The sequence below is a fragment of the Marmota monax genome, unplaced genomic scaffold (assembly GCF_021218885.2).
Source record: "Marmota monax isolate L192 unplaced genomic scaffold, Marmota_monax_Labrador192_F-V1.1 WCK01_AAM20220418_F8-fsc00102, whole genome shotgun sequence".
NCBI classification, from domain to species: Eukaryota; Metazoa; Chordata; class Mammalia; order Rodentia; family Sciuridae; genus Marmota; species Marmota monax.
The window spans coordinates 5,187,543-5,211,563 of record NW_026692494.1 but is presented as its reverse complement, the minus strand read 5'-3'; the positions used below and the strand labels follow the sequence as shown (position 1 = coordinate 5,211,563).

At 60.3% G+C, this 24,021-nt stretch overlaps 1 protein-coding gene across 2 annotated transcripts; it reads right to left on the bottom strand.

Moving 5' to 3' along the window:
• Positions 1-5,290: 5,290 nt before the first annotated feature.
• On the bottom strand, positions 5,291-22,571 carry Sgta (small glutamine rich tetratricopeptide repeat co-chaperone alpha). 2 transcript variants are annotated; one of them, XM_046444191.1, is made up of 12 exons: positions 22,468-22,571; positions 15,708-15,844; positions 14,444-14,550; positions 14,078-14,162; positions 12,783-12,882; positions 10,980-11,084; positions 10,167-10,353; positions 9,570-9,632; positions 8,376-8,413; positions 7,242-7,331; positions 6,952-7,074; positions 5,291-6,295 (listed from the first exon to the last, which is right to left on the bottom strand). In XM_046444191.1, exons 2-11 carry the CDS (start codon positions 15,805-15,807, stop codon positions 6,960-6,962), a joined length of 990 nt encoding a protein of 329 aa, XP_046300147.1. In that variant the 5' UTR covers positions 15,808-15,844; positions 22,468-22,571; the 3' UTR covers positions 5,291-6,295; positions 6,952-6,959. The 2 variants fall into 2 exon arrangements, with proteins under 2 accessions (XP_046300147.1, XP_046300148.1); XM_046444192.2 differs by lacking the exon at positions 22,468-22,571 and having other exon boundaries at positions 10,215-10,353.
• Between the last annotated feature and the right edge of the window lie 1,450 nt (positions 22,572-24,021).

Below are 24,021 nucleotides of genomic sequence, written 5' to 3'. Positions count from 1 at the left end.
GAAGGTGGGGTACGGTGCCAAGGCCGGCTGGCAGGAGCGGGGACGGTGGGAGCCTGAGAGTCTCGTGAGTGTGGGAACCGGGAGGCGGAGTTTCCACGTCCCCCCACAGACTTCTTAGTAAGTGGGCAGAATGGACCTCACAGCGGCACAACCTGACGGAGCCTACCTCTCCACAGCAGGGTGTCAAAGGTAGTGTCACCCACATGGGACCAAAGTGACACTTGGGCTCCCAAGGGAGAGCTGGGGAGAACACCATATTGCTTCCTGCCAAAATGAGGACATTGTGGAAGGATCCCCCGCCCCATGTCGTCTCATTGTCGTGTTTTGGCGCTGGGGACGGAACTCAGGGCCTGCCGTGAGCTGGGTGGGCACCAGCGGCTAAGTCTGTTCATAAGGAAATGCTCCGACCATCCAGGTGCAGACTGAACAGCTGGTTTGTGTCCCCCGAATGTCAACGTCACGAGAGGCCGTGAAAACCTGAAAAACCGGTCAGATCCACAGCAGATGTGATGGTGGAGCACAGCGGGAGGTCCTGGATTCAATCCTGGTTCGGAAAGAGGTCTCCAGAAATGTGATGGAATGAACAACACAATTTAAATGTGGACTGTGTATCACATAATAGGGTCGTATCGGAATTGGTTCAATTTCCTGAATTTAATGACCGCGCTGGGTTCATGTCACGAATGCCTGGTCTTCGGGAGAGACACACTGCGAGACGCCTGCGACCCCATGTCAGCTGTGAGCGCGGGCATCACAGTTGTGGGCGAGTCGCTCAGCAGGTCAGCCCCCTGGGTCCAGTCCCCGGCGCTAGGGAGACGAAGAAGAAAGGCAGTTTAAACCCTGGCTGTTTCACAGTGACCGGGCGTTGGCTAAGAGCCTGGCCACATTCAGGGCCTCCCTGGGTGCCGCCCCTCACACGGGACAGGCGCTCATCTGTCATTAACTGGAGTCCAAGCTTCGCTCATTCTCCCAATGTCCTCTTCTGCCCAGGACCCAGTGGTGACCCAGATACCACGTCCCCTGGGCTCCTCTGGCTGTGACCGTCTCGCCACATGCCTGGATTTCATGACCTGGAACCCTTCTGACACTTTCCTCCTGACTGGACGGATGCTGTAGTTCCAGGACCAGGGAGTCGAGGGGCCATTCTCCTGACCTCATGTCCAGGGTCCATGCCACCAACGTGACTGGCCGTGTTCACGGTGACTCGAGCACCTGCTGAGGTGCTGCTTCTCAGGGTGCCTTGCGAAGTCTCTCCTTTCCCTGTTTCCATTCCGCCTTGTCTTGGACGGCGGCTGCGGGCGTCAGGGGCTGCATTCTGGGCCAAAGGGTCTCTTGACGCTGACCCCCACGCGTGATGCTCACTCCTGTGGGCTGACCTAGCCCCCGAGTGAGGATGACGTGCAGGACGTCGTAGAGAAACAGAGTCCAGGAGCCTGTCCACCCCTCCTATGGCTTATTGTGTAAGAAAACGAGGTGGATCCTGAGAGGAAATGACCATGATCTGGACCGTGAGTGTTCTCCCAAGGCCCTTCAGGAGGGGGCCTGGAAGGGCACGGGTCGCGAGTGAGGCCTCACAGGGGACTGTGGGCCCTGGGCCTCCTCTTTGCTTTCTGGCCATGAGGTGGGCTGATCACTCCTCCACATGCTGCCCTGCCACAGGGCCACAGCAACAAGTCAACGATCCTAGGCTATGACCCTAAAACCCACGATCCCAAACCAACCTTTCCTCTTTATAAATTGATTATCTCAGGTACTTTGTTCTAGTGACGGGAAAGCTCATTAACATAATTACCATGATACGTATTAAATGGAGAGGAAATTTGGAGGAATTATAGACGACATTATGCCAGTTTGTAAAGTATGACAGCAGACATCTGGGCTGTGGGTACAGCCAGTGGTAGAGCATGTGTGAGCCCTGGGTTCCATTTCAGCATGTGAAAAAGGAACAGAAACACTTAGAATCTATCAGAGTTATCAGCTACAATCGGAAGGACATAAGACAAACTGTGGCTATGTGGGATTGGAGGCAGGATGCGGTGTGATTTTTCTACTGTATTTTAAATATTTTGCCATTGTCTGAACTTTTTCTAATGAGGATGATCTTATTTATATTTGCTTTTTTTTTTTTTTTTCAGAACTGGGGATGGAGCCCAGGCCCCTGCACATGCTAGGCAAGCATCGACTACTGAGCCGCCCAGTCCTTTATTTTATTTTGAGGCACAGTTCCCTCGGTGGCCCAGGCTGCCCCCGCCTCCTTAGCCGGATGACAGGCATGCCCTCCATGCCTGATTAATACTTTTGAAAAGTATGAATTGCAAATAAACACCTTTTTTGTTTTTTGTATTGGGTGATAGATTGAACCCAGGGGCCTTGACCATTTAGCCACATCCCCAGCCCCCCCCCTTTTTAAAAAAATTTTATTTATTTTTAGGTTGTAGATGGACACAACACGATGCCTTTATTTTCATGTGGTGCTGAGGATCAAACCTGGGTCCCGCCCGTGCTAGGGGAATGTTCTACCACTGAGCCACAATCCCAGCCCATTCCCAGCCCTTTTAAAATATCTATTTAAAAAAATTTTTTTAGTTGTAGGTGGATACAATCCTTTTATTTATGTGGTGCTGAGGATGGAACCCAGGGCCTCACACATGTGAGAAGACACTTTACCACTGACCCACAGCCACAACCCCAGCCGCGCTTTTTACAAATTTAAATAAAGAGAGACAAGACCTTGCCAAGTTGCTTAGGGCCTTGCTAAACTGTCAGGCGGGCACCAACACGCGGCTACCTTAATGTACTTGATGATCCACTGATTTCTCTGTTTTAGTGGACTCCTTATTTTAATCAATGTGATCCAGCCGGTTGATTTAAAAAAAAAATCACAGCTAATGCTTCCATGTTCTCTTTAAGAAAATCTTGCCCAACCCAGAATATAGTCTGTATTTCCTTTTAAAATCCTTATGCTGTTTCCTTCTGCAGATGCCATGAGTAGAACCTTAGAGTTGGGCGGCGCTACCCTCGGCCACCAAGGTAGGCTGCGTCACCTTTTGGGTGCCATCGGTTGGGCCCCGAGGTCCTGCACCGCAGAAGCCCATGCCCCGCAGGCCTGGCCCAAGGCGGCTCCCGGGCGGAGGGGCGGCTGGAGGGAGGGGGCTGTGGGGCCGCGGTGGACCCCTCCAGGCCAGATGGCCACGTTGGTTGGGGTGACAGGGCCAGCGGGGCCGGTGGAGGTGGTTCTGTCTGCGCCCTGACACCTGCGCCTGGTACAGTGGAAACAGGAGGACCGGACCGCCGCGGCCCAACACAGCCTGTGGTTTCTGGGGGCACTTTCTTTGACCCTCCCGTCGGCTCTGCCATTCGGGTGCTGCTCCAGAGCGCACGTACCGGCGGGCACCCCCTCCTGGCTCTGCAAGGTCCGCCGGGGCTGCAGGCGCAGCGGGCTCAGGGCGCGGCCGGGGAGCTCACGGGCCGCATCCTTCCGGCGGGTCCTGATGCTGCGCCAGCCCCGTGGGCCCCCTGCCGGCCAAGCGCCTGCGGCAGGCTCATGCTCAGCAAGGGAAGTCGCTGAGGCCGGGGATGCGGGGCGCTGCGTTTTGTTCCCAAGTCACCCCTCTGGGCTGAGATGCTTTTCTGTGTAGAGAGATTCTAAAGCCAGCAGGCAGATCCCCCTCCTGGGGGCAAGTGATTCGGCACAACTGCTTGATGAGTCGGCCCAGGGCCTGCGGCCACGGGCATCCCGAGCCCCAGCGCTGGGGGCGCTGCTCTGGGGGCGTCCTGGGCACTAGGGTGCAGAGCAGTCCCAGGGCAGGCGCACCTCCAGCTGAGGTACCGCAGAGCCCCGGGGGAAAGCCACCCCAGGCTGCAAACCGCTGCTTCTGTGACACACAGCTGGTTTCCCCTCCTGCTTCCCTGGAGGGCAGCAAGGCGGGGTCCGTGGTCCAGGGAATGTCACCTCAGGGCTGTGGAGCAGCAGCGTGGCTCTGACTCTGGGCCCTAAGGTGGCGGCAGCTGCTCCCCGGGAGCCGTGGCTAGTGACAGGAGCACTCAGATGTGCTGTTTCTGACTTGTGTGGGGCTGACGGCATCACCGCGATGTGCTTCTCATCAAGTCACCCAGCAAAGTCCTGGCCCTGCAAGCTGCCCACAGCCCCACTGCCTGCCCAGGGGTGGCCTGCAGGCCATCCTGGTGAGACCAGATGGTTGGGACCTGTGCGGCTCCACAGGTGGCTTCAGGGACGCAGCTCACATCTGTGTGCACCGGGGTTTCTGCCCGTGGGGCCGATGGGTTACGCGCACTTCCGAGGTGACAGGTGGTCTTCTAGCTTTGGTGTGTGCCAAGATCACCTGGAACACCACGGGCCCCACCACCATCAGGATGATTCGGTAGCTAGGCACCTGTCTGGCCACTCAGGTCCCAGGCAGTACTGCTACTGCTGGCCTGGGGACCCCAGAACGTGAGCTCTACCCAGGGCTCCTCAGGGGGGCCAGAGACAGCTCCTTCCCAGGGCGTCCTCTCCTGCACATCACCATTTTTTTTTTTTTTAAGGGATCTGGGGATTGGACCAGAGCACTTAGCCTTTTTATTTTTTGAGACAGGGTCGTGCTAAGTTGCTGAGGCTGGCCTTGAACTTGCAATCCTCCTGCCTCAGCCTCCTGAGGTGCTGGGATTGCAGGCCTGCAGACAGTTTGTGATTTTTTCCAGTCTCCACAGTGACTGAAGGGAGTGAGAGCTGGGCCCCGAGTCCCACCCCTGCATGTGCCGGTTCTCTGTGACGGGAACAGGGAGGGGGCCCGTGGGGGAGACGGCCACTCTCCCACAGAGCAGGGCTCCACCTGGCTCTGTGGTTCCCTGGCGGGGGGACCTTGGGCCAGTGAGAGCCTTGGTTTCTGTCCTTGTCAGGTGGCTGTAGGTGGGAACTGAGAGCCCGGAGCTGAGGTGCCACAGCACCCACAGAAAACCCCACTCGGCTCCTGGCGGGGGGTACAGGGAGCCGGAAGGTTCCTGAGCGGCTACCCATGCAGAAGCGCTTCATGGGCCATGTCTGTCACTCAGGGAGGCTATGATAGAGCCCACGTATGATTGGGATCCTGCTCTGCCCCCAGCTGGGCCAGGTGGCCATGCTCTGCACCAGGGAGGAGAGGGGACCACATCACGGGAAGGTACCAGGTGCCCGTGACCCCGACCCAGGAGGAACACCTGTGGGCTCCATGGGATTGGGGGCGCCAGGCGGGCGGGCTCCTGGAGGTGAGGCTGGGGAGGGAGGGCCGGGCGTCAGAGACGACAAGACAAAGCCACAAGGTCTGTTTATTCTCCACACGGCTGGCTGTCAGCTCGGCCGCCTGAGGGGCGCCGGGGGCCGGCCGCCGCCCTTCTTCCTACTGGCTACCTACACACACACACACGCGCTGCCCCACCTGGCACGCAGCCCACACCCAGGGCGCCCGGGCTCCAACTGCGAGACGCGACCCTCTGTGGAGCCGAGCCTGCCCTGCAGCTGGGCAGGGCGCAGGGTGTCCAAGGGGCCCTGCTCCTGACCCCCCCTCCTGGGTGTCGCTCCTGCAGCTGCTTCAGGGCCAAGGTGGGGGTGTTGGGGACCCCAGAGGGCACGAGGAGTGTGGGAGGGGACACAGACGGGCCAGGATGTCCTAGTCAACCTCTGTGCAGGGCTAACCACGGAGCCCAGCTGGACAGGAGGTCATGACCATCTGTCCCGGGGCGTGGAAGAGGGCAGGTGGGAGGCAGACAGACGTCCATCCACGCACCCAGCACAAGAGTCACAGAGCTGGGTTCTGTGCACAGGACACACTGGCCAAGGGGTGCGGGACGTAGGAGCTGCCCGCCGGGCGCGGGGCTGGAGTCCCTCCCTGGAGCACGCCTTCTGGGCTGCTGGGACGCGGCACCAGGACGCAGCACGGGCCGGGCTGGCAGTGAGTTCTTCCTGGCACAGTGCCAGCAGGACAGCCAGAGGCAACTCTGCGGGTCCTTGGAGACGGAGGACGGGGCAGGGCTGCAGAGGGCTCCCAAGGCCACAGGGTCACCACGAGGCCCAACAGCACACTGTCGCGTCTCCAGAGCGGCCCAGGAGTTCTAGAGAACTCTGCAGTGCCTGACTGGGCTCTGCGGGGCTGGGGCTGGGGGGGCGGGGGCCGGGGAGGCTCGGGACGGGACGGACGGGACGGACAGACGGGGCGGGCGGAACAAAGTCTCTCAACGTGCAGGTCCAACTTCAGTTTCCTTAGTGGCCAACCACACGGGGGCCGCAGCTGGCGGGCAGAGCAGGACGGCGCCGGGACGGCTGCGGGAAGGCAGACCAGGCCCGGCAGTCAGGCCGCAGCAGGAGGCCAGGCCCGTGTGCGTGGGCCAGGGCTCTGGGGCCATGGCGCTGGGCCAGCGCAGACAGAGGGGCTCAGGAAGCTGGAGGAAAAGCTCACTCCAATGGGGAGCAAGAGGTCAGCCTGAGCAAGGGCCTGGCGCCATCCCTGGCCCCAGAGGAGGAGGGGGGACAGGAAGCACCTGGGGGAAGTGGCCAGGCCCTAAACGGCTCCGCTCAGGTGTCCCTAAGGTCATCTGGTTAAGAAATCAACGTGTGTGTGTGTGTCAATGACATTGTGCAAGGTGGCGTCAGGGCAGAGGCCCGGGAGCCATGTCCACTGCGGACAGGCAGGTTGAGTGAGGGACCTTGGGACGCTAACTAAGCCAGCCAGGGCCGCTGGGGCCCACCTGGGACAGTGAGCCCACTGTAACAGCCACCAGCACCACACCTGCTCTCAGGAGTGACAACAAGCCCTGACATAGACATGGGCCATCCCGGTGGCCGCCGGGCGTCTACTGATCCCATGCTGGGGTAGGGCCAACGCTGGACAGGGTCCCGATGACCAGGGAAGCCTTGTCTGGCCTCGGAGCTCAGGGCAAACCCGGCTTTGGCAGGAGGACCTGCCTGCGGGGCCTCACCTGGCCGGTCACTCCTGCTGGTCGTCGTTGCTGGCACTGGGGGTCCGGCTGCGCATCTGACTCCTGAGCTGCTCGATCAGCTCCGGGTTCTGCTGCTGCATCTGCTGTGCGAACTGCTGGCCCCTGTGGGGACGGTGCAGCTTGGCGGGGGCCGGCCGCTGCTTTCAGCTCCTCCTTCCGCCCAGACTGGACCTGGGGCCTCTGCCTTCCGTGCCGGAGGACACCAGGTCCCTGGGCACCCAGGGACGTGCTATGTGCCCACCCGTGCCCCGTGGAGCAGCTCTACTCACGCCTGGATGAGGGTGGCCAGGTCGTTCTGCAAGGGGCTGGTGCCGGGAGTTCCCAGGGGGTTGTGGCTGCTGGAGATCATCCCGGACACACTGTGGGGAGCAGCAGGACTCAGCCAACGGCCAGACGGCTCTCCCCATGGGGCCCTGGTGTGTGGCCTGGGAGGTCCATCCTTCTCAGGCCGATTCTCTGCACCTGGCAGACCCCCAGGTCCCCAGCCCAGCCTCCCAGGACTGCCCCGTTCTGGCCTAAACACAGTAGTGGTCTTAGCCAAGTGGCTGCCCCCAGGGACACTGCATGACATTTGGGGTGACCGTGACCAGCACTGGGGTGTCCTGGCAGGGAGAGGTGGAGGCAGGGATGCTGCTCAGCAAGCTGCAGTGCCAGAGAGCCACCGGAGAGCCACCCGGCGAGCCACCCGGCGAGCCACCTGGCCCTGCCGAGGACCCTGCTGTGGCTGAGAGCAAGCTTTGGTGAGGGAAGAAAGTGGCCTGGCAGTATGTGCTCGGCCAGCCACTCTGGCGCGTACCAGGGACCCCGACCCTCACCCCCGGTTCACAGCAGCACCACCCCCTCAGGAGACGCAGAGCAGAAGCCAGGGGTCTGCTGGCAGATGGGCAGCACAGCCTGACCCCGTATACCCAGAGCGTCCTCGGCCAGCAAGAGCACAGTGACAGCTGCAGCATGGATGGTCCCAAGGACCTGGTGCTCAGTGAGAGCCAGACACACAGGCCACAGCGTGTGACCCAGTGACAGGGGAGTCCAGAGATGGGATGTGGACTTGCAAGACTGGAAGGGATGGGGGACAGCTTGTGGGGAAGGGACTTCCTCTGGGGTCACAGAGTGTCCAGGAGTTACACTGTGGAAGCTGGCCCCCGACACTCTGAATACTTAACACCAAGGAACTGTTAAACTTCAACTAAGAAAGAAAATACTGTGAATTTTGATACAGGCCTTGCTAAGTTGCTGAGACTGGCCTTGAACTTGTGGTCCTCCTGCCTCAGCCTCCCTAATCACTGGGATTACAGGCGTGTGCCACTGTACTTCGTTTTTCAAAATAATTAAAGTTTATGTCATGTACACTGTGCCACAACAAAAGAAACCCACCACACAATGACACAAGGATTGTCACTTACAGCTGCTGAACTTGCGGGTTGTTCATGAGGTTTGACGCCTGAGGGGAAACACACAGGTCGGGAAGCCACTCTCCACCCCGAGTTCTCACCGTCCCCCCACCAGCGAGGGAAGCGCTAGCCACTGACCCTCGCTGCCAGCCCCACATTCCACCAACCTGGCCCTCCCCCTACGTCTGCTTGTCCCCTTGCTTGCGTGGCAGTGCCAGCTCTTCCCACTTGCACCCCGGGGGCCTTGAGACCTGGAGCCCTGCTGCTTCCTCGCGGGCGACAGGGCCTCGCCACACGGCCTCCTGCTGTCACCCGGCCAAGCCCCCGCGTCTGCCCCAGGGCGTGTCTGGGTGTGCCCGGGCACGGGACGGTCTCTGGGACCCACTCAGCGTGCCCGAGCAGACTTCACGGCGCCTCCAGGGTGGCGGCTCCCAGGCCGGCGCCTCCTTCTAACGGGCAGGAGGCAGGTGCCCTCCGCCTTCCCAGGTGCACGCAGCTCTGCCAGTGTGGGTGGGGTGGCTGCATGCCCACAAGGCCTGCCTCACAGAACCGCTGGCAGGCCATGACCTGCCACACCCACGAGGCCAGGACTCTGACCACTGTCCACTGCTGCCTGAGCCTTGCAAGGGCAAGCACAGCTGCCCTGCCCTCTGCTGCAGGGGAGGCACCCGGTGGTGCTGCTCCAGCCGCTGCCTGCTCTGGGGAGGGCATCCTCTGGCTGCCAGGACATTGATGGCCCCTCTTTTCATTTTTTTGGTGCTGGGCCTTGGACCCAGGGGGGCTTGACGCCTGAGCCACATCCCCATCCTCCTCCACAGCTTCCACCCGAGATGCCGCGTGCACCGTGGTGCCCAGTGTCCTCCCTAGCAGTGCGCCAGTCACCGCAGCCCAAGGCTGCAGGCCCTGTGCGTGGCAGAGGGGTGGGCACTCAGGGAACGTGGTGCAGTGTGGATGGCTGTGTAGGGTCCTGGCTACCACAGGCTACTAGGTCCACTACCACAGGCTAATGTCCCTTTCACAGTAGAAGCACTGGCATTGGAAAGTGGCACCTGGAACCCTGCATTATCTTCTCTGGACCCCAGGAGATGGACACGGCCAGACATTTCTATTGCACTCTCTACCACACGGGGGAGCTGGGGGTCACCTCCTGGACTCTGTGAGCCTGGCCCTGGGTAGGGGCTGTGGGCGGGGAGCCGGGGCTGTTACCATGCTCACGAAGCTTGGGTTGGTCAGCATGCTAGTGATGTCGAAGCTGCCCACACTTCCTGTCTGGAGACAAGAAAGCACTGGTTAGTGGTGGCCGGACACAGGACCATGGCCAGCAACCCTAGGGCCTGAGGGGTGAGAGCCCTGCGGGGCTCAGCGGCCCCTTAGCCTGAGTACCAAGGAGGGCCGCCTCCTGGCACAGACCGTGACCAGCACTCTGGGGAAAGCCTGCTAGGGGCCAGGCCTTTGACTTCCTGCGCTGTGGCACCCTGGGCTGGCGAGCCTGCAGGGGCAGCTCTCTGGGCTGACCACCTGCAGGGCCCACCCTGCCCAGAGAGGGCCTTTCAGGGGCACCCCCCTCGTGGGCTCCCAGCCTCACCACCCAGGCCACGGGTGCACGGGTGGCTGAATGAGCCAAAGCAGCCAGCCCGAGCCTGCCACCCAGCTGGGTCACAGCAGGGCCCTTGCCACCTGACCCAGGCAGTGCTGCCCCAGGCAGCCCTGACCGGCACTCTGTTTCCCGGGTTGGGGGGTGTAAACTTCTTTCCTTGTGACAGTCTTTCCCGTGCCCGAGTCTCACACGTGAACACCACAAACCCCGGGTCGGCGAGGCCCCGGCCCACACCCCGCAGCCGCCCGGCTCACAGGACTCGGGGCCTCCTGCAGCTTCAGCTCCGCTATCTTGAGGTTGGACTTGTAGGTCTCGTTGTCGGGGTCCAGCTCCAGGGCCTTCCTGTAGTAGGCCACGGCCTCGGTGTGCTTGTTCAAGCTGGAGAGCGCCAGGCTGCGGGGGAAGGGTGCTGCTGAAGGGCCGGGCAGCCGCCAGGGTCCCGAGGTGCTGCCTGCCTGGGCTTGGTGGGGCACACCGCCTGCAGGGACTCCGGGGGTGTCTGAGCCCAGGCCCACCAGAAGGGCCCCTATGGCCACACACAGTGCTTCCTCCTGAGGTGCGGGGACGGGAGGACGTCACTCTAAATGTCATGGTCCCAAAGACCTGGGCTTGGCCTTCGTGCACGCTGCTGGCACACAGCTGCTGAAACGCTGGGACACCCTGAGTGTCAGTGCCCCGGGACACAGTGGAGTCTGGTGAGCCCCCAGGCAGCTTGGCAGGGGGCAGTTGACCACAACAGTCCAAAAAGAGGACAGGAACTCTGTGCCCCACACTGTGTGGAGGGGCTCCTGTGCTTGGCCCCTGAAGTCTGGCTACTCCTCTCTGCAGGCTACCTGGCTGCCACCACGCCCGGCCCAGGCCCAGGGCAGGGCCCCGGGAGCCTGGACCCCCAGCCGCCTTCAGACGTGGGATGCACGGCTGGTGCCTCAAGACGGGGTCGGACCACCCCAGACCGACGTGTGGAGCTGAGCTGCTAGGCGGCTTGCCACAGCAGGGACCAGGACCCCGCAGCCACTCACCCCATGCGGCCATAGGCTTTGCTGTAGGCCGGGTCTATGCAGATGGCCCTCTCGCAGTCCTGCACGGCTCCTGCGTAGTTCCCCAGCTTGCTGTAGGCTGCGGCTCTGCGGGGACAAAGGCAGGCGGCTCCTGCAGGCAGCCCCGGGGCTAGCGGGTGGCGACAGGCCAGCCAGGACGCAGAGGGCCAGGACACCTGGGCACCGGCCTGTGGGCAGGGAGGGGCGCGGCCTGGAGCTGGCCCTGGCACATGGGGCCTCAGCACCAGATCTGCACCCAACACCACCAGATTCTGCCACCCAGGTTCTACCCACTCATGGGGACACCAGAGGCCAGTGTGCCCACAGGCGTGCTGAGGGAGGAGAGAGCAAGGCACCGACGCCACCCTGCCTGGCCTTGTCCCAGCTCTGCCTTCACTTCCTCGTCTGTCCCGGGGGGAAAAAGAACCCGTTCCTCACCAGGTGGGAGGCCACCCAGGACCTGGCCAGAGACAGCTCCTGCCCGCCCTCTGGCAGCCAGCCTTCTATTTCGCCCCCCACATCCGGGGGGTGCACTGCAACCCCGAGTGCAGGCCCGGGGCCGAGGCTGCGTGCTGGGCCTCCGAGGAGCGCACCTGAGGCGCAGGGCACAGAGCCAGAGCTCCCCGCGCGGCACTGAGCGAGGGCTGTGCGCTGTCCGCTCTGGAAAAGGCCAGCGGGCAGCAGAATCCTGTCACCTTGGCTTTCAGAGCCTAACCTGTGCAGGGGGAGGGGAGGGCCTGCAGCCACCTGGCCACCCTCACGCCCCAGTCCTGCGCCACTCCCTCCCTGGCTCCCCACACGCTCTCAGTGAACCCGGGACTTCACTTGGCGACAGCGCCTTGCTGAGCGGCATAGGCCGCTCTCGAACTTGCCAGGCTCCTGGCGCAGCCTCTTCGGGGCTCATTTCCGACAGAGGGAAGCGCTAGGGGAGGTGCTGGGGAGCAGGGGTGTGGCGGCTGAGGGGCGGCGGGGCCTCAGTACAGAGCCAGAACCCCACCTGAGAGGCTGGGGACAGTTCCCTCAGATCCTGGAACAGCTCCGACGCCACGAGGCATCCTGAGGAGGGGACCCAAGGCCAAGGGTGACGCGCACTGAACTCCCTGCCAATCGCTGTCGTGCCTGTATTCTGTGTCTGGAATCCCCACCTGAGGTGTCCTGGGGCCGGGGTCCAGGCTGTGGGGCCTCAGAACTTCTGCGTGCTCTACTTGTCCTATCTCTGCCACTTTCCTGACAACCCAGAACTAGTCCAAAATAAAACGGTAAAAGAACAAATCCCAGGAAAGCAGCCAGGCCCGCGCAGGGGACTCGCGAGTGACGGACACACTCGGGCGCGGCCGCTCCACGGCCTGGCACCGGACTCTGCGTCCAGTTCCGCTCCTTCCCCAGCCAGGACGGGCTCTGCGAGACTGCGCCTTACGCTGCGAGGCTCTGCCAGGGCAGCTGGCTTTGCCTCCCCAAACAGGCCAGGGTCAGGATGTAGCCATGGCAGAGCAGGCGGTGGCACGTACAGGACCCAGGGTCTGTCCCCAGCACCACATGAGACAGAAGTGGAGGCCAAACGCTGCTGCTCACCACCATCAGAAAGCCCACGGCAGACGCGTGACACGTTCTCCAAAGGCCAGCCTCCGCTCCCGGCATGGTGTGGGCAGTCGTACCCCCAACCACAGGTTAGGAGGCCACCTCCTGACCTCCCTCCTCCTGAGGCGCAGGTGGACAAGCCCATCTGCTGTGCCTGCGCTCCCTGGCCCCGCGCACTGAGCCTCCTGGCGCCCCGGCCCGTGGCACCTGTTGCAGAAGTAGACGGCGTTGGCAGGGTTGAGCTCAATGGCCTTCCCATAGAGACGCACGGCGGCCTCGAAGTTCTCCACCTTCATCTGCTCATTCCCTAAAAGGAAAGAAAGGTGTGTGCCCAGCGTGTCACAGCAGACCTGGGGACACGGGTGTGACCCTGGCTCGCCCGAGCTCCGATCACAGGGCAGGGTGCAACATTCAGGTCCCGCTCAGGAACTGCTGGAGTTACATGGGGTCCTCCAGGCACAAGCTTCCAGCTCTGCACGTGAGCGGCAGGAGGCCCAGGCCAGCGAGCAGAGCCATCCCCTGGTGTCCTCGGGAGACTGGATCTAGAACCCCCACGGACACCAAAATCACAGGTGCTCAAGCTCCTGGCATGAGATGGCACCTCCTCTGGTAGACGCCACAGCATCCCCAGGTGGCCCTATGAGCACTCTGGTAAGAGCGGCTAAGCCATGTCGTTCAGGACGGACAGTAAGGGGACACTTGTGGTGACCAGTGTGATGCCTGTTTTCTGAGTGTTACGATCTGGGGTTGGCTGACTCTGCAGATGGGGAGCCTGGTGGCACAGAGGGACAGCCACTTCTTGGACTCTCTGCTAACCTCACAGCACCGTGGCTGTCCTCTGAGGCCTGGTCCCTGTTCCAACAGGGAGGAGGGGCAGCAACCACCTGTGGCTGTGCCTGTCGTCCTGGGTGATGGAGCTCAGTGGTTTTCCCTATATTCAGTGCATTGCATGACCATCACCTCTATCCAGTCCAGAACATTCCATCACACACAAAAGAAAGACTGTCTCCACAAATAGTCCCCTGTCCCCTCCCAGTCCCCACATCCACGAAGCCCCTGCCTGCCTCTGACATCTCCCGTCACTGGGTCACACACTGTGGACTGTCTGGCTTTCCCTGAGCATGAGCCGCAGCCATGTCACCTCGCTCCTGCCCTGGCCGAGGACACCCCATGGTGGATGGACTGTGCTGTGTGTCCCTTCATCCCGCGGGACACCTGTGGCTCCCCTGGCTGCCTGGCTGCTGTGCATGTGACTGCAGTGTCTGCCAGACGTGCTGCTTCGCTTCCCTGGAATCCACCCAAAGTAAATGGCTGGTCAGAGAAACTACCCCAGGCCCCGAGGAGAGCAGGCGCCTGCCTTCCACGATGGCTGTGCCATGCGACACTCGTGCTGGCTGTGCTCGAGAGGCTGCACTCTGTTACTACCCCCATGCATTCCCCTCGGGCCAGCTCGCTGACCACTGCCCTCCAGCGTCACCTCCTGACTGGCCACTGGCCCTCACCTTCGGTTTTGAGGCGCTCTGCCTCTGCCGAGTCCTCCTCGGAGGGCGGGGTCCGCTCAGGGCTCCTCAGGTCCTGTGGCATCTCCTGCCCGAGGAAGGTGCCCCAGTGTGCTCAGGCAGCCCTGCAGCCTCAGCCTGGCAGTCCCCGTGGGACGGCTCTGGACAACCCGCTCAGAGGCTCCTGGCCCTCTGCAGGGCCCTGGGGAGTGACTGGGGCCAGTAGCCCCTGTTCACAGGATGAGGATGGCCAGCGCCCCTGGGCCTGGGTTCCGACTCTGAGCTGGTGGGGGAGCAGTCAGCACCCCGAGACGTTCCTGCTGCTGCTGTCCTCATTTTGGGGTGAGGTGGGGGAAGCCCGGGGCTCACCTTGCCTGCGGCGGCTGCTTCAAATATTTCTGGCAGAGTCTGGGGAAGCGCCAGGCCACTGTCCTCCACCGACACCCCGAAGGCGGTCTCCAGGCACTGGATGGCAACTGCGGGGGAGGACGGGGTGTTCCTGGGAGGCCACCCAGCCCTGGGAGGGCAACGCCGGGGGGTTCTCAGGCCTAGGGGCTCACACGTCCTCTCCGGCCGTTCTACTCACAAAGGCCCCCTCGCCCACCGCCCGGGCCCGCAGGCTCCTGACTGGGCTTCCTTTTGTTCTGATCCACCTCAAAGCCTGGACGCTTGGGGTGGACAATGTGCCCACACCTGCCAGCAGGAGAAGCAACGTGGGCTCAGGTGGCTGACCTCAGGGCTCTCTGTGGAGTCACAATGCTGAGGCCACCTGGTGGAGGGGTGGTGGGCCTGGTCTGGCCTGGAGGGCCATATGGGGGGAAGTGCCCAGGGGCACTGCGGGACTCCAGGGGAACCTGGCAAGGGTCAGCAGCTCAAGTTCTCTGCCTCCGCAGCAGGGAGCCCAGTGCCGCCTGCCGCCTGGACCCAGGGGCTGACCCAGCTGGAGTGGAGGGAAGGAGGAGGGCGCCTTCTCCTCCCCAGGTGGCATCCATGCTGTGGCGCCACCCACCCCGGGCAGGTCCCACAGCGCCCCTGGGCTCTTTCCTCCTAGGCCCCACTAAGCCCCACTGCCCCTCACCTGGAGGGTGTGTGCAGATGCCCACAGCTGCCCACCAGAGCCTCCTTCTGCCCTGAGAGTTTCAACAGAACTTCCACAGGAAGCAGACACAGGCAGAGGAGGCCTGGCAGAACACAGGCCACCAAGGCTGCCTCCCAGAGGCGTCCTCTCCCTCCCACACCTGGCACCATGCAAGGGGAGCACGCTCAGCTCTCGCTGGGGACCAGTGGGCTGGGAACCTGGGGCAGGGACCCAAGGAGAATCCTTCTCCCACAAACGTGCACAGAAGGGCTGGGAACATTCTGGAACCACAGCTCAATGGATGATGACGGGGTGATGAAATGCTCCTGAAGGGGGCTTGGCCCACAGCCAAAAAATAGAGCTGGGCCAGCAGGTGGGCACTGGCCCTTGGATGGGCTCCTGCCCTTCTCTGGGCTGATTACTTACCTGAGAGTTGAGGAAAGGCCAGGTACCTAGGCCTGGCAGCGGGAGGCCGCCTTACACTCACCTGTCCACAGTTCAGTGGGGGCCGGGGTCCCCCCACCAGGGCAGGAGGTAGACAGGGGCCCTGCGTACCTTCTAAGCTCTCCTGGGCATCCGAAGAGAGCCCCCCGTGCCGGAGCTGGTCATGCAGGAACTGGATGATGGCGTAGGCCAGGCGCTTCTTGTTATCCATCTTGAGACGGGAGGGGGAGACGCCCGAGGTTCAGGATCTGTGGTGCACGCAGAGAGGGTGTGCTGAGTGGTGGGGACGGGGAACCTCCCCCCAGCCCCTCACACTCTGCTGCAAGCATCCAGACCTGCCGCGACTCACTGGGCCCTGCCCACTGCACGGTGAGGGCCACTTCGCGTGTTCTGGGCAGTCTCAATCTCATGGGGATAGAGGCAGGACCACAGCATTATGCAGGTCACAGATGGGGACCCCAATTCACTGATCTGCCTCTGTACACAGAACGACCTGGTCCCAGGGCGGACGCGGGGCTGCCTAGCGGAGGCCAGAGCCGGTGCTCTGAGCATCTCCGTGCCTGGTCCACCTCTTCCAGGGCACACTGACTGCACACGTCAGTATCAGAATGTGGCTCTTGTCTAAGACACTCGTGCCCCACCCGGGTTCCAAGGACCGCCTTGCTCCTTGGCGCCTCTGCTCCCAGTGCTCATGGGGACTCTCGCCTTCCCCACACAGCTCTAGGGGGCCCAGAGGGTACGCCAGCCCTGCACCTGGAACTGCAGCTTACAGACGGGCTGTCCTGGTGCCTGGACCAACCTGGAGACTTCAGCCACAGTGGCCTCGGCAGTGCCAGCAGGAAGCCCCGCGAGGGCTGCCCCAGCCTCCTGTGGGGCAGGTGCCAGTAAAACCAGCCGGCCAGCCAAGAGGGCCAGGGCAGGGTCAGGCCTGCTGTGCAGCTGCCCGGGTGCCACCTAGGGGCACCAAACGTGTGGCAGGATAAGCAGCACCCAGTGGGCTGCTGTTCTGCCCTGGGAGCTCAGGCCAGCCACGCGCAGGAGACACAGACCGATTTCCAGGGTAGGGAGACGCTTCGCTGGAACTGTGGGCGCTGGGCTGGGGGCCCCCTGCTCGGTTCCCTACGGCTGCGTCAGGGTGACTGCTGCTCCGCTTTGAGCCCTGGTCCAGCTTCAAAGTGAAGGCACTGGCCCAGGCCCCGGGCCCAGTTCTCCTCTGAGCTGGAACGGCACCCAGAGTCTGGTGCCTGAGACCACTTGCACACACAGGTCAACTGCCAGGTGCCCTTATGGGCTGAGCTGTGTCCCCAAACTCCATAGGGTGAAGTCCTAATCCTCAAGACCCCAGAATGTGACTGTGCTGGAGACCAGGTCCTCACAGAGGTAATCAAGTTCAAATGAAGCCACCAGGTGGCCTGACCTGTGTTGGTGACCCTATAAACAGGGGTTTTCAGTTCTGACGGAGCCCTGCTGTCTCTGGCCCTTGCTACGCAGCCAAGGCCAACCAGGCACCGCTGGGGACGGGGAGCATGGTGAGCCCCGTGCTCTGGACTCACAACAGCAGGTCGGTCCTATTTTTAGGCAGCCGACTCAGGCAGAGGAACCTGGTAACGTGCCCAGGGCCACTGTGCAGGGATGCACAGGTTATCAACGCGGAGGAAAGAGGCACCAGTCCACCTGCAAGGGGTGTCTGGCTGTGCGCCACCAGGGACCCGGGAGCCAGAAGCGGAAGCAGCTCTTCTTCTGCAGGGAAGTGCGTGTTGATCTCCTTTCATTTCAAGTGCCCAGGTGTCCAGTGGACCAAGACACAGGGTCGCACACACAAGGCGCCTGTGGGTGAAACTGGAGAGCGAGCCCAGAGGTAGCAAACCTGAGCACTTGCTCTGTGGCCTGTAAACCACACACTGTGCCTGTCAGCAAGTGGGGAGCCGCCTCCTGAGGAAACAGACTCCGCCACACACTGGGGACTGAGCCCAGGACGCTCTACCACTGCCACACCCCCAGGCTTTTTGGTAGGTTGCCCAGGCTGGCCTGGAACTGGAGACCCTCCTGCCTCAGCCTCCTGAGTAGCTGGGATGACAGGTGTGGCCACCACACCCAGGGAATTTTTAACAAACTGAGATGGTTTGTGGATTCCCTACCCATCTCCTGTGCAGCGAACATGGTTGCATCTGTTTCCTGATGGTTTCATTCCTAGAATGGTGGCTCTCAATGGGTGCTGATTCTGCCCCAGGGACCCAGGCCGATTCTGGGGACAACTGGTTGTTATGACTGGTGGTGCTCTGGCTTGGAGTGGGTGCAGGGCAGGGACATTGTTCAGCATCCTACAGTGTCCAGGATGCACACCCCGGAGGACAATTGGTTCCAGTGTCCACAGTGATGCCAGGGGCCTTGGACCAGAACACACAAGCCGGAGGAGCCAGGCACTTGAGGGCAGCTGTGGGCCCTTCCTGCCCCTCACCTACAACACAGACAGCCAACAGGCCTGGGACCAGAGATCAGATGCCTGAGGTGTGTTGGTCCCCCTAAGATGCGGCACAGCCTGTGACCCCGAGGAAATGAGGAGTGGGCCTCCTGACCCGTTGCCTTGCACGACTGAGTCATCCAGCCCCTGCTTCACTCAGCTGGCGGGGTGTGCACACCATGACCCCAGCACCACAGGAGGCTGGCGCAGGAGGGCCTCAAGGGCGAGGCCAGCCTCAGTAACTTAGCGAGGCCACAAGAAAGTTAGGGACACCCCATCTCAAAAAAAGAGGCTGGGGATATGCTCCGTGGCAAGAGCGCCCCGGGTTCAATCCCCAGAACTAAAACAAGACTCGGGTCATGTCAACAGCCTGGTGCCAGACGGCGTTTCACGGCGTGGTCAGTGTGGTGGAAGTGCCTGTGGGTCTGTTTCCGCTTCCAGGAAACCACACCTACGGACAAGTGTCACAAAGGGAGGAGAGAAGCCATGGCTACCTAAGCCACGGCGGCTCCAGGGCAAGCTGTCACTCTGGTGGGCTGGTCCTGTGCACTGCAGGTGTCCCCTGGGGACACCTGAGATGGGGGATTTCATGGACCAGGAGACCCAGTGTCCTTCAAGCATCTGCCCTGCTGAGGCCCTAGGTGCTGCCCACACTGAAATCCACACTGAGTCAGGAGGAGAGGAGGTCAGGCCCAGCAGCTGAGGTCCCTGGGCAGTGCTGTCCACCGCACACGAGTGCTCTCTGCATCTGTGGGAACAGGGAGTTGACTTTTTTTTCTCCCAAAAAATTAATCCAGCATCTCCCACTTGGCACCATGAACACTGGGGTTGGATCGTTCTGCTGGGTGGACATCTTGGGCACTACAGGGTGCTGAGCAGTGTCCCTGGCCTCCACTCACGCCAGGAGCGTCTCCTGCCATGGCAGCCACACATGTCCCCAGACATTGACTCCTGGCCCTGGGTGACGAACGGTCAAAGACACTAAGAAGAAAGACTCTAGGTCAGGACAGACAGACTTCCCTGGCCAAATGACTTCCAGACAGGAGTGCTGAGAACCTCCCTTGCAGAGCCCCCTGGACCTCGGGACTGCGGACAGGCGGCCGGGGCTATGGACTCACAGGAGGTGCAGAGCCCTGCACTGCAGGCCCGGCTGGGCCACGACCTGCTATGTCCCTCACCCTGCTGGAGTGGACACGACGTGGTCCCTAAATCTGACTTGAACCCCAACAAGGCTCTTCCCTACAGAGGGCCAGTCCAGTGTCCCAGGAGGATGGCCTGCACGCCCGCTGCCACGCACCCATCTCCTCTGAACAATCACGGCTTGTAGGGTTTTGGCTGTCGGACAAACTTCCCAAAGGAGGCCTGCTCGGCGGGAACAGTGAGGGCTTTATGAGCCCAGGACCGCTGCAGGGCCTGGTCCACAGGCGCAGGAGGGAGGTGGGCGTCGCGGGCCAGGGGCAGGCCGGGGTCCCAGGGCCGGCTCCTTTGGTGAGCTCCAGCCCCTTCAGTGGCCAGTGGCCACCTCCTGTTTTAGCTGAAACAACGTAACAGCACAGCCTCTGCGCGTCCACCTTCCTCCCAGGGTTAATCACTGAAGGAAGAAAACGGCCTGTCCTAAGGTGGCTTCCTACCTTGGAGCCCAGAGAGAAGCGCGCTGCCACGCCCCTCCTGCGCATGCTCTGCCGCCCCGCCCCGCCCCACCCTGCCGGCTCCTGACAGTGGGGTGCTCTGCTCCTGCACCCACCCTGGTACTCTGGGGTTCTGACTGGGTCCCATGCACTCCCAGGGTCAGAGCCTGTTCTCTTCTGAAATGCCACTAGGACGTCACTGTGCATGTAAAAACCCTCACGAGGGTGTCCATGAGGCCCTTTGCCACCAGGTGTCACCTGACGTGGGGGTGGGGTCCACACATCCTCCAGGGCTGGCTCGCCTTTCCACCCACACACTCAGGAAGAAACCTCACTTCCTGCCATCCTGGGTCCTGTTCCTACCCTGGGCCTCCTGTTCCTCACACCTGCTTCCCCCACACCAGGCGGTGAGTCCCTGGACCATCTCCCCGGGCCCCAGTGCTTGGCAGTGTCTGATCCGGACCGATGAGAAGTCACCAGCAGACTCAAGCCCTGGGCCTGACTTCCCTGGGGAAGTGGCCTCTCTTTGGCACTTGGTTTCCTCCTAGTGAAGAATGAAAGCTGTCCTGCTGCCTACCCACAGTTCCTCCTACGCCCTCGCTGCCGAAGTCTCGGCAAGAACGTGCAGTGGGGGCTGGGGTTGTGGCTCAGCGGTAGAGCGATTGCCTAGCATGTGTGAGGCACTGGGTTCGATCCTCAGCACCACATAAAAAGAAATAAAATAAAGATATTATGTCCATCTACAACTAAAAAAATTATTAAAAAAAAAAAAAAGAACGTGCAGTGGTATAGACGGCGAGGGAGGAGCGTAGGGCGCAGCCTCTAACCTGGAGTGGAGAAGAACCCGCAGGAGTCATTCCCCCTTCCAGAAAGATTTAAGGGTAGATGCTGGCTCAAGTTCTTGGCCCGCTCAGCACTTGCCAGATACCTAGTGACCCACTGTACACGTGAGGGCACTTTGCAGGGATCAGGAAACATTTTCTGAAAGAGGCAGAGCACTAAAAGCCTTCAGCCTCACAGGCTGGAAGAGCTCTGTGGTAACCACTCCATTCAGCCACTGTAGCCCAAATCCACGCACAGAACCAGTGTGAACCTTCCAAGGAGGCTGGCTGAGCTCCCATACGTCTTCATTCACAAAAACGGGTTGCAACAGGGTTTGGCTCTCTGATCAATGTGGTGGCTTAACCCTCAGACACTCGAGGAGTTTACTACTCTATCCCCCATTCTACAGAAAACAAAATTGAGGATAGAATGTTCCCTGGGCCACCCAAGGCTGCAGCTACGATGACACGTCAGGAGGTTTGAATCCAGGCAGTCTGACTCCTGTGCTTTTCCTTGCCCCGCACAATTAGAAACACACACACAAACCAAAAAACCGCACATACTTTCAGGGGTCCTTAAATCTCCCACAGGCCATAATGGGGGAGAGTCACTGGCCTAGAATATGTTATTAACAGCAACAGTGTTTGCACACTGGGCTGGGTTACTCTCTGGGATAGACATCCTGGGCATTATTAAGGGTGCTGAATAGTATCTCTAGCCTTGACCCCCGCTCTGTGCCAGGAGCGCAACCTGTTGTGACAACCATAAATGTCCCCAGGCATGGCCCAGTGTTTCCTGGACATGTTGACACCCCCTGGGCTGGGGGATTCTGTGAACCCAAGAGACTGAGTTCCATAATCATTTGCCTGAGTTCCTGGGGTGCAGCCAATGCTGGAATCCACATACTGAATTCATACATGGTTTCTCAGTCTTGACGCCGGACCCTGGGGTGGGCTCATTCTCTAGGGTGTTGTCCTGAGCACTTCAGGGTGCTGAGCAGCATCCCTGGCCTCCACCCATTCCATGCCCTAGTCTGAAGCCACAGATGTCCCCGGCATCACCCAGGATGCCCTGGGGGACAAAACTGCCCTCAGTAGAGAACCACTGGTCCAAAGGTGACAAAACAAATAATCAGAAACAAATGAAAACAGGAAAACCACTTAGCCAAAAGGACAGACTACACACGTTTTCTGACACATCATAACCACAACAGCCAGTCTCCAGCAAGCACTTACTGAGTTCCTGGCACCTGATTAACGACTCTTTTAGAAACTTTAACTTCACAATGGCCCTGCAAGGCGTGAACTTTTACAACTATGTCCATAAGAAGCAAAGATCTGCTCAGAGAGGGAAAGCAACCTGCCCAGGTTCACACAGCCGGCGAAGGTGGCCGGCCGGTCCTCCCCCTCGATTTCCCCCACCTCTGGCATCCTGTGCCAAAGGCCCTAATGCCAACTAGCACCAACAACTGCTAACCCTTCGGGGTGCCCACGGCGTGCTGGGCCCCGCGACCCAGAATGTCACTGTGACTGTGACAACACCCGTCTTACGGAAAGGGAAAGTAAGCCTCTGGGCAGCCGAGTCGCTGGCCAAGGTCACCCAGGTACGGAGTGGTGACGCTGGGACCAGCAGAGTCCCCGCGTCCAGGCGGTCGTGGAGGCCTCAGGAACAGGGGCAGCAGCAAACCCTCTGCGAGCGCTCATCCCGCATGGTCCCCGGCGACAGCCTGCGGACCACCATCTCCAGGGCTGGACCCGGGACAGGGAGGCGAGGGTCCGCGACGGACAGCGCGCCTCAGTCCTGCCTCAGTTTCCCCGCCGCGCCGCCCACTCACGGCACCTCTTGGGACGCAGCGATGCCGGCCGAGACCGCCCCACCTCTCAAGGGCTCCCGAGCCCCGAGAACTGCCAGCCACTGACGTCCAGGCCCACCCGGCTCACAGCGGGGGGCCCCCACTCACCTGCGAGACAACCGAGCCCCGACCCACCGACGGCTGCGCCTGCGCACAGCGGCGCCGCTCGGCCCCGCCCCCCGGGCGCGGCGCACGCGCAGGAGAACCCTGCTCCGTTTTGTTTTCATTTTGCGCAGGTGCGTCCGTGGCCGAGGAGGGTGTGGAAGGAAGTGACGCAATATGGAGGCGGGAGCAAGCTGGTCGTTAGGGCAACTGACCTCTGCGACCTAATGGAGGCCGGAAATTAGGGCTGTCAGCCCGCCGGAGCTGGGGCGGAGCGGTGCATGGTGGGACGGCGGCGGACCCTGCCGGCTGTGCGAGAGAAATTTGTGGTGCCGCCGAGTTTAGGCACTGGCATCTGGAGTGTCATGGGCTCTCCGTGGTCACTGTCGTCTTCTGTTTGTTCATTTATTCATCCACACATCATCCGGTTCACCCACAAGTGCATTCTTTCATTCGTTTAATCTCTGCGAATTAAAGGAAAAAAATGGTGTGATGTGGTGTGATGTCATTGTGCTTGGGGAGCTAAGCTGCCTTGGAAGGTGAGGATGACCTCTTCTTTATGTTTGTATTGAAAGATGGGAAAAGCCCCAAGCACAGGGAACAGTGAAATGAAGACGGATGTAGGGTTAAGTTTAGTGTTCTCAAGAGATTACCACCGTTGGTATTAAAGTTGCCAATGTTCTCCCAATTCCTAATTCTTCTTCTTCTTCTTTTTTTTTTTTTTATTCGGGGGCTGGGGGGAATGCTGAGGACTGAACCCAGGGCCTTGTGCATCCTAGACAATCACACTACTGACCAAGCTATATCCCCAGCCCTCAATTCATTTTTTTTAATATTTATTTTTTAGTTGTACACAATACCTTTATTTTGTTTATTTATCTTTATGTGGTGCTGAGTATCGAACCCAGGGCCTCACATGTGCTAGGCGAGCGCTATACCGCTGAGCCATAACCCCAGCCCCCTCAATTCATTTTTATCCTAGTTAAGATACATGTACAATCAATGTCCCCCCACCCCCCAGACAGTTCAAGATTAACAGAGAACATCACTGGATATAGGTCAGCTTATGCACTGTTTCAAAACACTTGTGATATGAAGTCATGGGGTCATGGGTCCCTTCACTAACACTTTCTTTATTCTTTTTTTTTTTTTTGGCACCAGGGATTGAACCCAATGGTACCACTAAGCCACGTTCCTCATCCTTCTCAAAATTACTATTTTTTGGTACTATTATTTTTTATTTTGAGACAAGATCTCCCTAAATTGCTGCGGCTGGTCTGGAGTTTTCGATCCTCCCGCCTTAGCCTTGTGAGTCCCTGGGATTACAGGCCTGTACCACCTAGCCTGGCTTCTTTACTGACACTTTCTTGACTATACTTTCTAGCTTATGTTTGTTTTCTTTTTCTTTTTAACTGTGGTTTCTTAAATTGATGAACCACATTCAGTTGACACTTAGGGTACCTACACTATTACTTAGATGCTGGAAGCCGGACAGGATACTGGGAAGGAAATAACCTACAAAAAGTGTTTTGGGATACTATAAGCGATCCATAACAAGAG